Here is a 20,424-nt window from a genome sequence, read left to right as displayed (position 1 = left end):
ACTAGCACGGGGCTCAAGTGCCAGTAGTGCGACGCTGGTAATGATCATCATCATTTTAATGTTCACTTTCCTATGTTTGCATGGATCCTATAGAGTTTATTGAGGCAGACTTCCTTAGACCAGACCCCCTTCCTGTTATCAACCCTCACCAGTTTCCAAGTGAAGTAATATTCCCTATGGCTATGTTTTTGGAAAATATTGGAAATGAATATTCATTTACAGTAGTGGTTCTAACCAATTTTTTTTTTTACATACGGAGTCCTTTGATTACTATTTTACTTTGGTAGACCCCTGTAGCCATTCACTGTTTATAAACTAGTTTTATTTGTACTTCTTATAAAATTCCTATTTTGTTCATCACACATTGACTTGTGTTGGTTGAACTATGTAAAATGTTCGAGAAAGAAATCTGGCTGTTTCTTGCAGTAAATACATCTAAAGCAAAATTGTTAATTTATGGATCCTTAATATACTACTGTGGATTCTCAAATTTAATATTTTGCTTGCCTGGACCTCCAAAAACCTCATTTGAACCCCAGTTGAGAACCATTGATTTGTAACAATCACACAATGTTGAGACAAAGAGACACAAACATATATGCATACATGCACGTGTGTGTGTGTGTGTATATATATATATACATATATAAATGTATGCAAGAGGCTCCTTTCAGTTTTCATCTAGATCCACTCACGAAGCTTTGGTTGACTTGGGGGTAAAGTAAAAGACACTTATAAATATAGAGAAATTGCTTAGCACAGAAGGTATGTATTTTCTGGGAAAGGAATTGCCAGAAAAAACATAACTTTCCTGAAGGTATTCATAGCATAAATTAAGTGTCCTTAGTTAGTTAGTTAACTTTTGGCTCAAAAAGCAAAAAGCAAGGCCATGTAGGGGGACATGGAGTTATGTACAGGGTGGTGCTCATGTAAAGAGTTCAGGCCACTTGAGGTCAAGGGAGACTTTGAACCGAGCGGTCGTTGGCATCTTCACCATCTCGTCTGGCAGCTTATTTCACGGAACCGCAACCCGGACGGAGAAAGCCCCTCTCCTTCGATTGAGATGAAATTGTCGCAGATAGAGCTTTTCGGAATGACCCCGCAGCCGACACTCTGGAGCAGGAGTGAAGAACAGCTCTTTCAAGAGGTTACGCTTTCTGCTTATGATGTGAGCAAGAATGAGATCACCACGGCGTTGGCGTTTTTCTAGAGAATAAAGGTCGAGCGTCTTCAGCCTTTCCTCATAAGACAAATTCTGTTTGACTTCAGGAATTTAAAGTGCACCTCAATCTTATTCTTTAAAACTAACCTTTTACTCAACAGTGCTAGGTACAAAGCTAAAAACATTTCACAGAACATGATGTGATATTCATGGTTTTTTTTCCACAACTGTATATTCCAAGTAAATGAATTGAAATATTTTGTCTGGCGATAAAATCCATGTTTGTGAGAATGGTTTGTTGCGTGCTTATATATTTTTTTTTTTTGGTTCCTTAGTGTTTGTCTGACTTTTGCAATTGAGATGATCTATGAATGTCTATTTTTTTTTTGTTCTTTGAATGTTTGTTTTTTCTGTCTGCTCCATAAGTCATTACTAGTGTGATCTATTGGTCAAACATTGTACTTCAGACATTATTTGCAATTAATTTTCGTGATGTCACATAATTTATCAAAACTACAAATGTCCAGCTTGGATTTGTCTTTCAAAAGCTCTAAAAGGCTTTATTCCACTTTAACCAGCTGTCCAAGATAAACATATCTGTATGTTGATCATCATCATCATCGTTTAACATCTGCTTTCCATGCTAGAATGGGTTGGACGATTTTGACTGAGGGCTAGCGAACCAGACGGCCACACCAGGCTCCAATCTTGATCTGGCAGAGTTTCTACAGCTGGATGCCCTTCCTAACACCAACCACTTTACAGAGTGTAGTGGGTGCTTTTTATGTGCCACTGGCACGGGGCCAGTCAGGCAGTTCTGGCAATGACCTCGCTCAAATCTTTTTACACATGCCACCGGCACAGGTGCCAGTAAGGCAACATTGGTAACGCTCACACACGAATGGTGCCCTTTTACATGCCACCTGCATGGAAGCCAGTTGGCTGCTCTGGCAATGATCACGCTCAGATTGGCACCCTACTAGCACATGCACAAGTGCCAGTAAGGCAACGCTGGTAACGATCATACTTGAATGGTGCCCTTTTATGTGCTACTGGCATGGAAGCTGGTTAGCTGCTCTGTCAACGATCACACTCGTATGGTGCTCTTTGCACCCCACTAGCACAGATGCCAGTCATCGAAGTCTCAGCTTGATGGGCCTAGAAAAGTCACCAGTAGCAACTCTATTTTAGACTATGCTATAAAATAAGACCAGTTTTGCTCCGAATATACTGTATGAAGAGGTCTTTAGCAATTGTTTCTACTATCTTGTGATTTCATATTCTTTTACTCTTTTACTCGTTTCAGTCATTTGACTGTGGCCATGCTGGAGCACCGCCTTTAATCGAGCAACTCGACCCCAGGACTTATTCTTTTGTAAGCCCAGTACATATTCTATCGGTCTCGTTTGCCGAACCACTAAGTAACGGGGACATAAACACACCAGCATCGGTTGTCAAGCAATGCTAGGGGGACAAACACAGACACACAAACATATACACACACACACTTATATATATATACATATATACGACAGGCTTCTTTCAGTTTCCGTCTACCAAATCCACTCACAAGGTTTTGGTTGGCCCGAGGCTATAGTAGAAGACACTTGCCCAAGGTGCCACGCAGTGGGACTGAACCCGGAACCATGTGGTTGGTAAACAAGCTACTTACCACACAGCCACTCCTGCGCCTATATGTTAGAATAAATGGAAGAAAGAGAGAGTTCTGAATACTAAAAGGGTAAAAGACCCTCTTCGGTCATGAATGACCATGGGATTGGACCTAGGAAGTTACCCTCCGAGGCACAAGCCCACGCAGGGTTGTTTATGGAGGACCAGCAGTTGCCCGTGCATAGCAGCCTCCCCTCTCCACACCACTAATGTTAACCAAAGGAAAGGCAAAAGGGGTCGATACAACTTGGCACCAGTGATGTTGCAATTCATTTTTAGAGCTGAGTGAACTGGAGCAACATGAAATAAAGTGTCTTGGTCAAGAACGCACTGCAGAGCCTGGTCTGGGAAGCAAGCTAAACTTCATGATTGTTAACCCGATGTTCTAACCACTGAACACTAGGAGTCACCATCATCATTGTTTAACGTCTGTTTTCCATGCTAGCATGGGTTGGACGGTTCAACCGGTGTCTGGGAAGCCAGGAGGCTGCACCAGGCTCCAGTCTGATCTGGCAGTGTTTCTACAGCTGGATGTCCTTCCTAACGCCAACCACTCCGTGAGTGTAGTGGGTGCACAGGTGCCAGGGGAGGCTGGCAATGGCCACAATCGGTTGGTGCTTTTTATGTGCCACCAGCACAGAAGCCAGGTGAGGCTGGCATCGGCCACGTTCGGATGGTGCTTTTTACGTGCCACCGGCACAGAGTAGAGTGTAAAATTCGTTGATTTATGATCAGCCATAATGGATATTACTACCATAGGTTTCATGCTGACATAAAAATGCCACAGTCAGTTTGGCCTGTGTATGTATAAATGTTTTGTTTTTACTTCCATTTTTTTCTTCAGAGTTGGTGTGATAAAATTTCTCGAGCCAGTATTCTACGACTGGATGCTCTTCCTGAAACCAACACTTACTTGTTTCTAACTAAGATACTTACACCACAGGTCTTCACCAGGTTAGGGTGTATCATTAATCGAGGCACATCATTTCCCATTGCTTCAGTCTACTCAGCTGAGTGCTGCTGGGGCAGCTCTGTCTTCCTCCAACTGCTGCATCCTCGATATTTCCTCTATGTCAAGGGTGGGAGTGCTGAGGGTATCTTTGTCTGCTTGCAACTATATAAGAAGTGAAAACAATCAGCAAAAGCATGGCACAAGCTATCAAATCATTCTTGATTGTGAGTGACAGCTAAGCTTTTATATATATATATATATAAATTACAAAATAGAAAGTTATATCTTGAGATTGCTAGTAACAACAACACTCAAAACATATAACAGACTGGAGTGGTAGTGCTCAAATGAGCTATATTCCACTTTTTAATCCGAGGGGAGGCAATGTAAGCAGCAACTAAAGGAACATTACAAAATCCACAGAAAGATCAAACATATACATATATTCATATATTCATTTATATCTACAGAACAGATATAAAGTCCGACATTTAAAAATATAGTAATATATAAATATATAAACATCATATAGAAATATATAAATGTATAAGAATCAATGTTAAATATATAACACATTGAATTTACAATTGGTAAAAATTTGTTAAATTAAAAATTTGGGGTAATAAAATATACAATGACATTAAAATTCCAGAGAAAAATACAGAAAAGATAAATATACAAAATTACAAAAATACATAAATGTTGATGAACATACATATATATATATATATATATCGAATTGAACCAGCCAGGATCCCTGGTCTGGTGGTACGTAAAAAGCACTATCCGACTCGTGGCCGATGCCAGCACCGCCTCGACTGGCTTCCGTGCCGGTGGCACATAAAATACACCAATCCGACCGTGGCCGTTGCCAGCCTCGCCTGGCACCTGTGCAGGTGGCACGTAAAAAGCACCCACTACACTCACGGAGTTGTTGGCGTTAGGAAGGGCATCCAGCTGTAGAAACATTGCCAGATTAGACTGGAGCCTGGTGCAGCCTTCTGGCTTCCCAGATCCCCGGTCGAACCGTCCAACCCATGCTAGCATGGAGAACGGACGTTTAAACGATGATGATGATGATATATATATATATATATATATATATATATATGAGTTCTTAAGGTAAACTTAATGAAGACCAAGGTCCAAGTAAGCAAGAATTCGGACAGGGCCCTTTATCCGTCAGGTAAATGGTCCTTGATATGTAGGAGGGGTGTAGGTAGATATTCCAATTGGTGTACCTAGTGCAAGCTGTGGATACACAAGTGGAATAGTTGGAAGATTAACAGAGAAAGTAGAGTTCACATGTGGAAGATGTACAGAAGCCATAAAGACCACAGAATACTGGTTTCCTTAAGATGTCTCAGTGGCTCTCTGGAAGTTGTAGATGAATTTTTGCTACCTAGGTGACCTAATAAGTAGTGGAGGAGGTTGTGCAGAATGTGTAATTGCTAGAATAAGAATAAGATGGAGAGAACTCTGAGACCTTCTGCATCTGTTGGCAACCAAAGGTCTTTCTTGCTGAGTGAAGGGAAGATTGTTAATGGTGCATGTGTACAAACTGATGCTGCATGGGACCTGAATGTGGAGAAGCAAAAAAAAGCTGGTATTTTCTATTGTGTCTGAGGAGAGTCATTTTCTTTTTGTGCCTTATTATGTAACACATTCACCGGTAAAATTTCCACGTTTTTCTTATTTTTTTGTCCTAAAATTTTCGTTGTGTCTTGCAACCGTTTCAATAGTTTTGAAAGAGAGTTTTGAGAGAGTCAAAGCTATTGAAACGGTTGCAAGACAACGAAAATTTTCGAACAATAAAAATAAGAAAAAAAGTGGAAATTTTACCAGTGAGTGTATTACATAATAAGGCACAAAAAGAAAATGACTCTCCCCAGACACAACAGAATATGCTTCAACACACGAACTCATATAAAGAACCTTGCAAACCAAATTAAAAAACGAAATATAAAAAGCTGGTATGCTCTGCTGGATGTGAGGTGTCAGTGTGCACAAGTGACAGAGCACTGGTGTATAAAGGGAGTTGAGCATAAGAGGAGTTAATTGCAGGGTGCAAGACTAGAGACTGTGCTGGTTCAGTCATGTGATGTCGATGGATGAAGACAGTCGCATAAAGAAGTGCCAGTCACTTAAAGTGGAAGAGAGAGACCCAGGAAGACATGTGACAAAGTATTGAAAGCTGATCTCAAAATACTGAGCGTCACAAAGGTGAGATTTGTGGTACATTGTTGAACTTGAGAAGACCTGCCCACCACAACAGAATTGAGATCCTAAAACCAAGGTGCCACATAAAAAGTGTTGGTGTTGGTTCCACATAAAAAGCTCTGATACTGGTGCCACTTAAAAAGCACTGTTGATGGTGCCACATAAAAAGCACCCAGTACACTGGAATGATTGGTGTTAGGAAGGGCATCCAGCTGTAGAAACCAAGCCAAAACAGACTAGGAAACCTGGTGTGACCCCTAGTCAACACTCACCTAGTTCCAAGCAAGGCATTTTTTCCTATGAGCAGACATGCTTCCATTGAAAATTGGAAATGAAGGGTGCTGCTTGTATAACAGTGACACTTGCTTACAGTTATCATACTCTGTCAAGATAAGGAAAACAAACAAACACACACACACACACACACACACATTTATATATACGGATACAATAGGTCTCTGGCTACAAAATCTATTCACAAGGTCTTGGTTGGTTTGAAGCTGGATTAGAAGATACTTGCTCCAGGTGTTTAGCATTAGGAAGGGCATCCAGCTGTAGAAACCACTCCAAAGCAGTTGTGGGAACACAATGAAGTTCTTGGTCCATTGGATCTTGACAAACCATCCAACCCATGCCAGCATGGAAGATGGATGTTACATAGTGATGATGATGATATATTTTATTAGTTAGATCTGGAAGAAGGTGCATTGGTCCTTGGTCAATCTCACCTGCTTTCAAGACTGGTGAGATTGATGCTGTTAACATTTTGCTTAAATAGTTACTAGTTGATGACTGCAGGTAAGATGTACAGAGGTGGGAGTGATTTCCAAAGGACTGACATTCTAGGGTGGAAGGACTAGGTGTAGGGGTTAGTGCAGAGATTTGATGAAGGTGTTAAACACAACATATTACAAAAAAGGGGAAATGGTGAGTTGAGAATGAAGTTGAACGTGAGACCAGATAGCTCTGAATAAGACTGGCTATTGAAAAAAAAAAATTAAATGGAATAGGCATGGTTAGAATGCTTTAGATCATAGATCTCTTTGTTAGTGGTTATCCTGGGGCTAAACAGCCAGAACACTTTAAAATTATTTAAAAAATATATAATTACTAGCAGTATCGCCCGGCGTTGCTCGGGTTTGTAAGGGAAATAACTATATAAGCATTTTTAGAGATGTTAAGTATAATAGCCATCTCAATATGGCTAACCACAAAGGGGGGTGGTGTTACTGTAGCTTTTTACGTTCTGAGATTTAATAATACATTTTTAGAGAGTTACTTCCCTTATATATGCCAAAAATGCATTAAAAATGGAAAAAATTGATGGTAAATTATTTTTTAAATCGTAGACTCATCGTAGACGCGCACTAATACCCAGAAGGGCTCGATATGAATCACGACTATAAGAAACCCGGTTTTGGTTAAACTGCACTGCAAAATGTGGGAGTAGTTAGGAATCTAAATGGTAGGAGACAGACACTCACACAATTACAGTTTTATATATAAAGATATTTAAAACAGATCAATGCAAAACAAACTAATGGAAATAATTTGAACCTGACTTTTATAATTTTCCTGAACTTGGAACGAAGAAACAAAATGAAATTAAATATAAACAAAGGCGCAGGAGTGGCTGTGTGGTAAGTAGCTTGCTTACCAACCACATGGTTCCGGGTTCAATCCCACTGCGTGGCACCTTAGGCAAGTGTCTTCTACTATAGTCTCGGGCCGACCAAAGCCTTGTGAGTGGATTTGGTAGACGGAAACTAAAAAGAAGTCCGTCGTATATATGTCTATATATATATATATATGTATGTGTGTGTATAGGTTTGTGTGTCTGTGTTTGTTCCCCCCAACATCGCTTGACAACCAATGCTGGTGTGTTTACGTCCCCGTAACTTAGCGGTTCGGCAAAGGAGACTGATAGAGTAAGTACTAGGCTTACAAAGAATAAGTCCTGGGGTCGATTTGCTTGACTAAAGGCGGTGCTCCAGCATGGCCACAGTCAAATGACCGAAACAAGTGAAAAAAAAGAAAGGCATGAAAATAGAGAACAAAACCGCAACAATTTATTATTCAATTCCAAAATGTAATCCTGCAACTTGTTGTTTATAAACAAGTAAATTTTGTATCCCTTTCAATTTTGTTTGGAAGGCATGTGTGTGTGTGTGTGATGCATGTGGATGAGGACAGTTGCATAAAGAGATGCTGATCTCTAACTGTGGAGGGAACCTGTGGAAGAGGTAGACCCAAGATGATGGAGGAGGAGCTGGGGAAATACGGTCTTCAGATGTTCGAGTCTGATGGAGGCAATGACAAGTGACGGAGATTGTCGGTGATTTGCTGTGCTTGAAAAGACGTGTTAAGTTTAGTGAAATTATGGTTGTGGCCAATTCCAGTGACACACAAAAGGTGTCTGTACTGGTGACACATAAAAAGCATCCATGCTAGTAATACGTTGAAGACACGTGGTATACTCTGTAGAGTGGTTGGCATTAAGAAGTGCATCCAGCCGTAGAGACCATACCAAAACAAACTGAAGCCTGGTGCAGCTCCAGTCAAACCATCTAACCCATGCCAGTATAGAAAATGGACACTAAGTGATGAGGATGGTGATATATATATATATAATATATATATATATATATATATAATATATATATATATTATATATATATATATACCGGAGTAAACACATAAATGTGAAACAAGGTGGAAAACAGAGTACTCAAATACCAGTGGTAGAGTAATATGCCTTATTTAAAGCAACAGAAAATTCAACAATTTGTTGAATTTTCTGCTGCTTTAAATAAAGTATATATATATATATTGGTAAAACGGTAAGATAACAAAAGAAAGAAAGAGACCTCAATATTATGTGAATAGAGGAAATTTATCTATAAAATAATATGTTACATTACTCGATAGTCAAGATAAAACTCTGAGCCAGATAACCGAAGAGATGACGTTGTGGATTCCCACTTCGGCATCTAAAACTCAGAGTTTTATCTTGACTATCGAGTAATGTAACATATTATTTTATATATATATATATATATATATATAATATATATATATATAGATTCAGATGAATATGGTACTTAATTTAAAGGCACCAGAATTTTGTATGGTATTATCCATATAAATCAAATGGGGTGATTATAATCAATATAAGCAACAAGGATATCCAAGGTAGAGTAGTACAATTGTTTCATGCTACTTCATTTTATTAAACACTGTAAGTAAAACATCAGTTTTAAAATGTCAAGCAATCTTCAGTCACATATAGAATTTTCCAGTTAAATGGACAATGCACATTCTTATCCCTATTTCATAAGAATGTGCATTGTCTGTTTAATTGGAAAATTCTATATGTGGCTGAAGATTGCTCGACATTTTAAAACTGATGTAATACTTACAGTGTTTAATAAAATGGAGTAGCATGAAACAATTGTACTACTCTACCTTGGATATCCTTGTTGCTTATTTTGATTATATATATATATATATGTATGTGTGTGGAGGCACATTGCCTAGTGATTAGAGCAGTGGACTCATATCATGGTCGTGGGATCGCGGGTTTGGATCACAGACCAGGTGATGTGTGTGTTTATGAGTGAAGCACCTAAGCTCCATGCGGCTCCAGCAGAAGGTGATGGCGAACTTCTGCTGACTCTTTCGCCACAACTTGCTCTCGCTCCTTCCTCCTGCGTCTAGCAGCTCACTTGTGATAGACTGTCGTCCTGTTCAGGTGGGAAATTTATATGCCAATGAAACTGAGAAACCAGCCCTTATGAGCAAGGCATAGCTTGAGAAGAAACAAACAACAATATATATATAGGCAAGATGTGGCTGTGTGGTAAGAAGCTTGCTTCCCAACTACATGGTTCCGGGTTCAGTCCCACTGCGTGGCACCTTGGGCAAGTGTCTTCTACTATAGCCTTGGGCCGACCAAAGCCTTGTGAGTGGATTTGGTAGACAGAAAGAAGCATGATTATATATATATATATATATATATATATATATATACTTTATTTTAAGCAGCAGAAAATTCAACAAAATCTGTTACTCTGAGTTTCTCGTTGCCGTTCATCAGACAGTTTTTGCTAGAATGGAACTGATATATCAATTCCATTCTAGCAAAAACTGTCTGATGAATGCCAACGAGAAACTCAGAGTAACAGATTTTGTTGAATTTTCTGCTGCTTAAAATAAAGCATATTACTCTACCACTGGTATTTGAGTACTCTTTTTTCCACCTTGTTTCACATTTATGTGTTTACTCCGGTATATATATATATATATATATATATTTATCTGTGTTTATCCCCCATTGCTTGACAACTGATGTTGGTGTGTTTATGTCCTTGTAACTTAATGGTTTGACAAAAGTGACTGATAGAATAGGTACTAGGCTTACAAAGAATAAGTCCTGGGGCCAATTTCTTCTACTAAAACCCTGAAGGCAGTGCTCCAGCATGGCTGGAGTAAAAGAATATATACATACAGATGAGTGGACAAACAAAAGTAATTAGCATTCAACACATTTAGTTGGGATTCCAGATATTTAACGATAGTTTGACTCAGTTCTACTTTACTTAGTTTCAGGGGTGCGTAGAACCTGTCCACTTCAGAGACTGTCTGAACATCTGATGAGGTGGACATGTTTGTGTGCCCATGAAACTTCATGTAACTTTGAGCTGAGTCAAACTCTTATTAAATATATGTATACACTCAAACACACAACATACCCTTTTGCTGATTTCAGCCACCAGTTCATGGTTATGTTAGAGCACTCTTTTAATTTATTTCAGTTGATTATATTGTCCCTCAACACTGAGGGATTATTTTATTGGTCTTCTGAGGAAAAAAAAAATGTTTGGTGTAATGGGAGATAACTCTGCTGTGCCTAAACATTGCAAAATTTTATTTTGTTCATTATGTGCTGATACAAATATAGTGATTCTGGCAAGCCAACCTACCCTGGCACCTGTGCCAGTGGCACGTAAAAAGCACCATCCGTATGTGGCCGATGCCAGCGCCGCCTTGACTGGCTTCCGTGTTGGTGGCAAGTAAAACCCACCAACCGATCTTGACCGTTGCCAGCCTCCCCTGGCACCTGTGCCGATGGCACGTAAAAAGCACCCACTACACTCATGGAGTGGTTGGCATTAGGAAGGGCATCCAGCTGTAGAAACACTGCCAGATCAGACTGGAGCCTGGTGCAGCCTCCTGGCTTCCCAGACCCCGGTCGAACCATCCAACCCATGCTAGCATGGAAAACGGACGTTAAGCGATGATGATGATGATGACGACTATTTTTCTGTGCTTGATTAGAATGGATGAGTCTTCTCAAACACAGCATTATGCCACTTATAACCCTGTGTCATCTCCTTTGCACTTCCCATGCCTTTCTTGGTTATTTTCCACAGGTTCCTTCCCCTCGCATTGCTTTGTACCTCTTTATCCAACTCTTATCTTTCAAATGCATCACATGCCTGCACAACAGTTGATTCCTCTCTCTCTTATACTCAACAGCCGATTTCTCTTATCGTCAGTTTTCTTTTTAGCTTGTATGTACTCCTTTATGCATTTAACATTCATATGCATCACCAATCTCTAACCACTGTAGCTTCTCTATTACTAAAGTTGATTCCTCTCATAGCTAGTTTTCCTGCTGCTGCTGCTTGTTTGTTTGTTTGTTGAGCGAAGCAGTCTTCACCCCAGAGCTCGCAAGATCACGCCTCAGGATTGTCTGTAGTGGGAGAAGTCCGAAACGTGGTCCTTTGCTATTCGTAAGACCCGCAGAAGAGAAAGCAGGTCAACCTCCGACACCGAGAGCATCGACGGATGGATGAATACGCATCCAGGCTCAGCGGTTGCGCAGGAACTTCTTCTTCTTCGTCATCATCGTCAAGACTGTGTTCCAGTGTCTGTTTGGCATTGTTTCTACGACTGCATGTCCTTCCTAATACCAACCACTTTGTAGTGTGTATTGGGTGCTTTTCTTTTGTGCCACTGAGGTCACCATGCAGATTGCAAATCTGAAGGGGTAGGGTCAGCTTTATGTTAGGAGATGAGGAATGAAAATATAAGAAAAGGAGGGAGGACAGAGCAGGTCCTTGCAGACGAGCTGCATTCATATACATCATCATTGCTCATCGTTTAACATCTGCTTTCCATGCTAGCATGGGTTAGACGATTTTGACTGAGGGCTGGCGAACCAGATGGCTGCACCAGGCTCCAATCCGATCTGGCAGAGGTTCTACAGTTGGATGCCCTTCCTAACGCCAACCACTCCGAGAGTGTAGTGGGTGCTTTTTACGTGCCACTGCCACGGGGGCCAGTCAAGCGGTACTGGCAATGACCTCGCTCGAATCTTTTTGCACATGCCACCGGCACAGGTGCCAGTGAAGGGACGTTAGAAACGCTAATTTACATATTCAGATGAGTGAGACCCTGAGATATCCACCAGGTGGCTTTTACGTGTCACTGGCATGGGTGCCTTTTTTGTGTTTAGGGTGGTGAGTTGGCTGAATCATTAGCACACTGATAAAAATGCTTAGTGGCATTTCATCCGTCTTTATGCTCTGAGTTCAAATTCCACTGAGACTAACTTTGCCTTTCATCCTTTCGGGGTCGATAAAATCAGTACTAGTTGGGCGCTGGAGTTGATGTGATTGACTTACTTCTCTCCCCAAATTGCTTGTTTTGTGCCAGAATTTGAAATTATTATTACGATTGTGTTTGTTTTGATATTAAGATTTTAAAAACCCAACTTTGTTTGTAAAGTATTTGGACCTGGGTTTGCACCCTCAAGGCAAATGTCAAGAGTGGATCTACCAGCTTTGAAACATTGAATGTGAAAAGAAACATGTTGAAATTGCTAATTTTTTACTACATGGCATTCCGTCATAATGTGTTTGAAAAGAGGTAAAATTTATTGAAATTTCAGAAATGATAAACAAAAGTTATAGACAAAGAATAGAACTACGAAACACCATAAAACACTGATAACAAATATTTTTCATCTTAATTCAAATAATAATGGACAGAAATGAATGAATTTATCTCACAACTCAATACATATATAATATTACAATAATTATGGTATATATATATATATATATATATATATATATATATATATATATATGTGTGTGTGTGTGTGTATGTGTTTATGTATATGTAAGCATAATTCATTATAAATACATATATATTATGTAATATATGTGTGTATAAAATATATATATATGTCATGGATATGTCAATGGATAGCAAAGTGTATATACAATACACACACACACACATATATATATGTGTGTGTGTGAATTATATCTGTTATATATACTAGTATAAATCATATATGAAGGCATACATCATATTTTTGTGTATTATCTTAATAAGATATATTACACATATATGTATATACTATATAACATGTTTGTGTGTATGTGTATACACACACACACTAAAATATGTGTGTATATATGGACACATATCTGAACACATACATGTACTCATATTCACATGTTTTATATATATATTACTCTTTTACTTGTTTCAGTCATTTGACTGTGGCCATGCTGGAGCGCCGCCTTTAATCGAGCAACTTATTCTTTTGTAAGCCCAGTACTTATTCTATCGGTCTCTTTTGTCGAACCGCTAAGTATCGGGGACATAAACACACCAGCATCGGTTGTCAAGCAATGCTAGGGCGACAAACACACAAACGCATATATATACATATATATGTATATATACATATATATATGTATATATACATATATACGACGGGCTTCTTTCAGTTTCCGTCTACCAAATCCACTCACAAGGCTTTGGTCGGCCCGATGCTATAGTAGAAGACACTTGCACCAAGGTGTCACACAGTGGGACTGAACCTGGAACCATGTGGTTGGTAAACAAGCTACTTACCACACAGCCACTCCTGCGTCTATATATATATATATATAAAACATTATATACATATAATCATTTTATTGATATATATAGGCACCCATTCATACTGGTGGCATGTAAAAAACACCATTCAAGCATGACTGATACCAGTGCTGCCTAACTGGCACTCGTGCTGGTGGCACATAAAAAGCACCCACTACACTCCCGGAGTGGATGGTGTTAGGAAGGGCATCCAGCTGTAGAAACTCTGCCAGATCAGACTGGGCCTGGTGCAGCCTTCTGGCATGAAGTCCTCAGTCAAACTGATGCCAGTATGGAAAGCAGATGTTAAACGATGCTGATGGATGATGACGATGGTATATATATACATATATATTCACTGTTATCGCGAGTGACCATGCTATCAGATGTTGCTACATCGCATTGTTTTAGCCTTCAAGTGACGCCAGCCCGCTGGCTAAGTGAGCAGGCCAACAGAAGAAAGAGTGAGAGAAAGTTGTGGCGAAAGAGTACAGCAAAGATCGCTCCCCAATGCTGGAGCCTCGTGGAGCTTTAGGTGTTTTCGCTCAATAAACACTCACAACGCCCAGTCTGGGAATCGAAACTGCGATCCTACAACCGCGAGTTCGCTACCCTAACCTCTGGGCCATTGCACCTCCACACACACACATATATATATATTAGATGAAATAAACATCAGAGATGCTTTGCCCCATGCAGAAACTGAGGAGCTACGCATAAAGGTTTTTGCAAGGTCTTCTAAATCCATTTCATTGCTTGAACTCTTTCCATAATGTAGGTAGGTACCTCAGAGTCTTAAGCGTTTCATCCTTTAGCCTGTACACTTCATCTGAGCTTGTTTTCACCTTTGGAAGGGGTCCACTTGTGGTCTCTTATCAACCACAGCCATCTTCAGTTGATTTCAGCTACTGTGACTATTCCTTAATGGGTTTCTTCAATTGTCTGTGTTCCAGACCTATTTTGTGCAGGAAATGGTGGAAAGTTGTGGCAGCCAACTTCAATGGGAATTAAGACTTCATGCTAGTCTCGTCAAAATGTGGTTTACGATGCAAAGAGTTGCTCTGCGCTGGTTGTCTTTACCTCATATTTTAAGGTTGTTTGCAAGAAAGAGGAGGGACACTTTTCCTTGGTCAGTGCTCCAGAGTTCCTTTGTCTGGTCCTACTGCCTTTATGCTAAGATCCTCCTTGCTCCAGGTAATGGTGTTTTTCCATCTCTTGGTGCTACAATTGCCAATCCCTATTCCTTAACAGACTACTCCAACGATCTATATGTATATACATGTAGATATATACATTATATAACTACACATACACACATTGATGAAGAACATATCACCCTCAGGTGACCTGCACAAGTGTTTTGTTTATTGTGATCAAATGTATATGCAGAACATTAGCTCAGTGCCTCCAGCGACATTGTCTGTACGGGTATACAAGTGTGCCACCCGTCAAATGTTGAAATGCTCGCAGGGCAACGTGAAACGAAGTGTTTTGCTCAAGAATACTACACGCCGCCCGGTCCAGAATCGAACCCACGATCTAGCAATCGTGAGTGCAACACCCCACCCTAACCACTAAGCCACGCGCCCTCACACACTGAGATACTGTTGTCTCACTAATGAAATGGTAGTAAAAAGCTTATTCTTCACACTTACATAATCACGTTATCGAATGGTTATCTAACGGCATCAACGCTTAAATGTTATCAGCTGGTTATTGTTATCTAAAAAGCTTCCTCATAAATAGATTACAATAAGCGGCTTACATTATAAACTCACGTACACACACACTTATGTTTGTATATTATATATATATATTCGTAATATATATATAATATATAGCACGTACACATATATAAGGTGTGTGTGTGTTTCCGCGCGTAAGTGTAATTAATTTGCGTTATCCTTAATTAATCATACGAAATGTATCACTGGGCAAATAAACTTTTGCAAGTCTCTCTCTCTCTTCCCACCCGTAATAATTTTCGAGAGATTTGTGAAATGAAAGTGTCGTACATTTCTTTCTCTCTCGCTTACAACTGGAGGAGACAGATAGCTAAATAGTGTGTGTGAGAGAAAGAAAGACAGAGAGAGAGAGAAAACTTTTTAATTCTTCAGTGGGGATAATTTTTTTTTTCCTTCAGAAGACCGGTGTTGGTAGGGGACTGTATACATTGTCGATCTAATCAGATTCTCTCCTCCATTATTTTATAAGCTGTAGTTGTTTAATCCTGCGCCGGTTGGTGAATAATGGAAAGATCGACTCGGCTCTCCTGGGGTTTGAAATCACAGCTTTGAAGAACGAAATTAAATACGATAAAATCATTTGAATTCTTTCAGACCGTCGCTCTTTCGTTCCTGCCTGTCCATTATCAGCAAGCACCATCCTATTGTACATAACGTGCGATATATTACCTGTTCTATAGAGATTGTTCTTAACTACGGAGAAACCAGGATATTCACCAAGAGTCGTCGTCGTCGGAGGTGACGATTCGTTTTCTGGTTCCTTATTTACAGTGTGTGATGCTTAAAATCTTCGGCTGGTTGAGTGGAACGGACGTCTGAATTTGGTGAGTCCATCCCGATTAAAGTTGTTACCGTTACACACACACACAACATCACCACCACAATGATAGAGTGAGGAAGAGGAGGAGGAGGAGAGAGAGAGAGAGAGGAATTAAGAGAGAGAGAGAGAGAGCTAGAAAGAGACAGGCAGATAGTGACACATACATACGTGCACCTTGGTCTTGTATATGGTCGTTATAATAACAGGCAAGTTTAGTTTTCTATTTGCTTCAAGTTCGTAGCATATTTATATTAATTTTTAGTTTGTGTAGTCGATGTCGAAAGCGGTTTAGTGAGATTGGTGAGTGAGTGAGTGAGTGTATATGTGCAGTGTGTTAAATAATTACATTCACACACCAACGTCGCATGTCAGTTGTGTGGTACTGTATATGGTTAAATCTACCCTACTGCGAACCTAAGAGGCACTCGGCACGAATTCTTTTTCTCTTTTTGTTTCTTTTCTTTTATTCACGAATCTATACGTATGCAAAGGTATTGTTCCAGCTCACTTCTACTTCAAAAAATAATTTCTTCTTAATCAGGCGAGGTCATCTGAACTATAAGTTCACAGGCACACATCGAGGTATTGTCTTTTAAAATACATACAATGACGTACATAAAATGTTTTTAATATCCTTCAGTAAAGATAAAACTATATATATATATGTATGTGTATGTGTGTGTACACAAACCCAGACATATAATGTTCGTTTGGATTTTCCTCTGTGGATCTTTTACGGCATCCTGGAAGAAACAAAAGCACGTTTTTCCCTACCACCTGTGTTTAGTGCGTGTTGGAAATTTACCGCTTGTTCGAAAACTGTGTTGTTCCAAGTTTGTTGTAAATGTTGTTGTGGTCACGGAATATCTTTTATAGCCAAAGGAACTAAACACACACACACATACACACACACACACACGCTTGCGAGCCAACTAAAGAGGTCCTACATGATCCCATGACCTACTAGAAACAGCAGCCACATTTTCCTCAAATCACACTTACGCCGTCTACAAGGGATGAGTTATAGAGGCATTGAATAATGTTAATCGTCCTTAATACGCAAAGGAACGGGATGGCTACAGCTGGAACACCTTTGATTATCGGCCTATTCAATTAAGGCTAGCCCGGACCCTTTACACACACACACATATATATATATGTGTGTGAGTATATATATATACATATATATATATATATATATACATATATATACACACATATGCTTATATACACACACACACAGGGATATATATGTGTGTAAAAGACATATATATCTTACATTGAGTATTAGCAAAAATGAAAATGAAATTCTGAAAGAGGTAATTGACTTCTCTCTCTCATATACACCCACGTCACAACCTGCCGAAACTGAACAGCTGTTTTTTTTTTTATCAATTTCTCTGGCTTATTATTATTATCATTATCACTATTATTATTACTATTATTATTACGTTTATTATTATGTTTATTATTCCTGCACATCCATGTGTGCATGCTTGCATATGTTCAATTTCACACCTCCGTCGGGTGACTTTATACCGTTTGCGTTATGGAAATTAAGATTATTGTCAGCGGTGTTTGGTCCCCCCCTCCTCCCTCCTCCTCCTCCTCCTCCGCTCCGCCAACACATTACACATGTGTCCCGCTGTAATTGCGATGTTGCATCTCACTCTCTTCGGCTGCATGTCGTATGTTCAGTCCTACGTGAGCATTTGTGTGCATACTTGCGTGTGTGTGTGTATAGTAAAAAAAAAAAAAATGATTCGTAAATTGCTTTGTGTGTGGGTGTGTATGTATGTGTGTAAATGTTACCTATATACATCTATGAATGTATATGCTACAAATTTTATTAGTATATTTGGCATTCTTTCGGAAGAATACTGTGTGTGTATTATATATATATATATATACATATATATATATATATATATATCATCATCATCATCATTTAGCGTCCGTTTTCCATGCTAGCATGGGTTGGACGGTTCTACTGGGGTCTGTGAAGCCAGAAGGCTTCATCAGACTCAGTCAAATCTGGCAGTGTTTCTACGGCTGGATGCCCTTCCTAACGCCAACCACTCCGTGAGTGTAGTGGGTGCTTTTTACGTGCCACCCGCACTGGTGCCAGACAGAGCTGGCAAACGGCCACGAACGGATGGTGCTTTTTATGTGCCACCGGCACGAGGGCCAGGCGAGGCTGGCAACGGTCGCGAAACGGAAAGTTCTCTTACATGCCACCGGCACTGGTAACACATCTGCAATTTCCATTGATCGATTTCGATTCTGATCCTCACTTGCCTCAATGGGTCTTCACAAGCAGAGTTTCGACATGCCACCGGCACTGGTAGCACATCCGCAATTTCCATTGATCGATTTCGATTCTGATCCTCACTTGCCTCAACACGTCTTCACAAGTAGAGTTTTGTGTCCCAAGAAGGGAAGGTATGCATACGTAGGCTGGCTCCATCCCATGTAGAAGGCCACGGGTTGTGGACTCACTTGTCCTGCCGGGTCTTCTCGCGCACAGCACACTTCCAGAGGTCTCGGTCTCTAGTCATTTCCTCAGTGAGACCTAAAGTTCGAAGGTCGTGCTTCACCACCTCGTCCCAGGTTTTCCTGGGTCTACCTCTTCCACGGGTTCCCTCAACCGCTAGGGTGTGGCACTTTTTCACACAACTATCTTCATCCATTCTCGCCACATGACCATACCAGCGCAAACGTCTCTCTTGCACACCACAACTGATGCTTCTTAGGTCCAGCTTTTCTCTCGAGTGTGAGTACCGGCATTACACATCCATCGGAGCATACTGGCTTCATTTCTAGCGAGCTTACGCATATCCTCAGCAGTCACGGCCCATGTTTCACTGCCATGTAGCATGGCTGTTCGTACACACGCATCATACAGTCTGCCTTTCACTCTGTGCGAGAGGCCTTTTGTCACCAGCAGAGGTAAGAGCTCTCTGAACTTTGCCCAAGCTATTCTTACTCTAGCAGTTACACTTTCAGCACACCCGCCCCCGCTGCTGACTTGGTCACCTAGGTAACGGAAACTATCAACTATTTCTAGTTTTTCTCCCTGGAAAGTGACGGAAGTTGGTCTCAGAGCATTTTCAGTGTTTATTGTTCCTGAGCATCTGCCACATACAAAAACCATCTTCCTAGTTAGCCTTCCTTTGACATTGCTGCATCTCTTATGTGTCCATAGCTTACACTTGGTGCATCTTATAGAGTTTCTACCTACACCTTTTCTACAGATCGAGCAGGGCCATCTACCTGAAGGTGTTTGTGATTTGTCTACCTTCCTACTGATTACGACTTTGGTTTTAGCTAGATTGACTCTAAGGCCCTTCGATTCTAATCCTTGTTTCCACACCTGAAACTTCTCCTCCAGTTCTGATAGCGACTCAGCAATTAGAGCAAGGTCATCAGCATAGAGGAGCTCCCAAGGGCATCCTGTCTTGAATTCCTCCGTTATTGCCTGGAGGACTAAGATAAATAGGAGGGGGCTGAGTACTGAGCCTTGGTGGACCCCTACCTCTACCCGGAATTCTTCACTGTACTCATTTCCAACCCTCACCCTACTAGCGGCGTCCCTATACATGGCCCGCACAGCTCTCACTAACCATTCATCTATCCCTAGTTTTCTCATTGCCCACCAGATAAGGGATCGGGGGACCCTGTCGAAGGCTTTCTCCATGTCAACAAAAGCCAGGTACAGGGGCTTATCTTTGGCTAGGTATTTCTCCTGCAGCTGCCTTACCAGGAATATAGCATCAGTAGTACTTTTCCCTGGCACAAACCAAACTGCATCTCATCTAAACTAACTCTCTCTCTAATTAGTTGGGCTATGACCCTCTCCGTAACCTTCATCACCTGGTCCAACAGCTTGATACCTCTGTAGTTATTTGTATCT

At 40.4% G+C, this 20,424-nt stretch overlaps 1 protein-coding gene across 3 annotated transcripts in view; it reads left to right on the top strand.

Moving 5' to 3' along the window:
* The window catches only part of LOC115213365 (tyrosyl-DNA phosphodiesterase 1), an 85,415-nt gene that overhangs the window by 3,764 nt on the left and 61,227 nt on the right, over window positions 1–20,424 (top strand). The window contains exon 1 of one of the 3 annotated variants that reach the window (XM_029782307.2): window positions 16,121–16,515. The exons of 1 other annotated variant lie outside the window; for it this stretch is intronic. Coding sequence is in view for 1 of the 2 variants with exons in the window: in XM_036503599.1 (XP_036359492.1) it covers window positions 16,877–17,002 (126 nt within the window). In the remaining variant the exon portion in view is untranslated. Of the gene's footprint in view, window positions 1–16,120; window positions 16,516–16,857; window positions 17,003–20,424 lie in introns of those variants that run through there. One more of the 3 variants, XM_036503599.1, reaches the window with a different exon arrangement.

The sequence above is a fragment of the Octopus sinensis genome, linkage group LG6 (genome assembly GCF_006345805.1).
Source record: "Octopus sinensis linkage group LG6, ASM634580v1, whole genome shotgun sequence".
Lineage (NCBI taxonomy): Eukaryota > Metazoa > Mollusca > Cephalopoda > Octopoda > Octopodidae > Octopus > Octopus sinensis.
The sequence above is the reverse complement of the archived record's forward strand: the minus strand, read 5'-3'. Positions and strand labels throughout refer to the sequence as shown.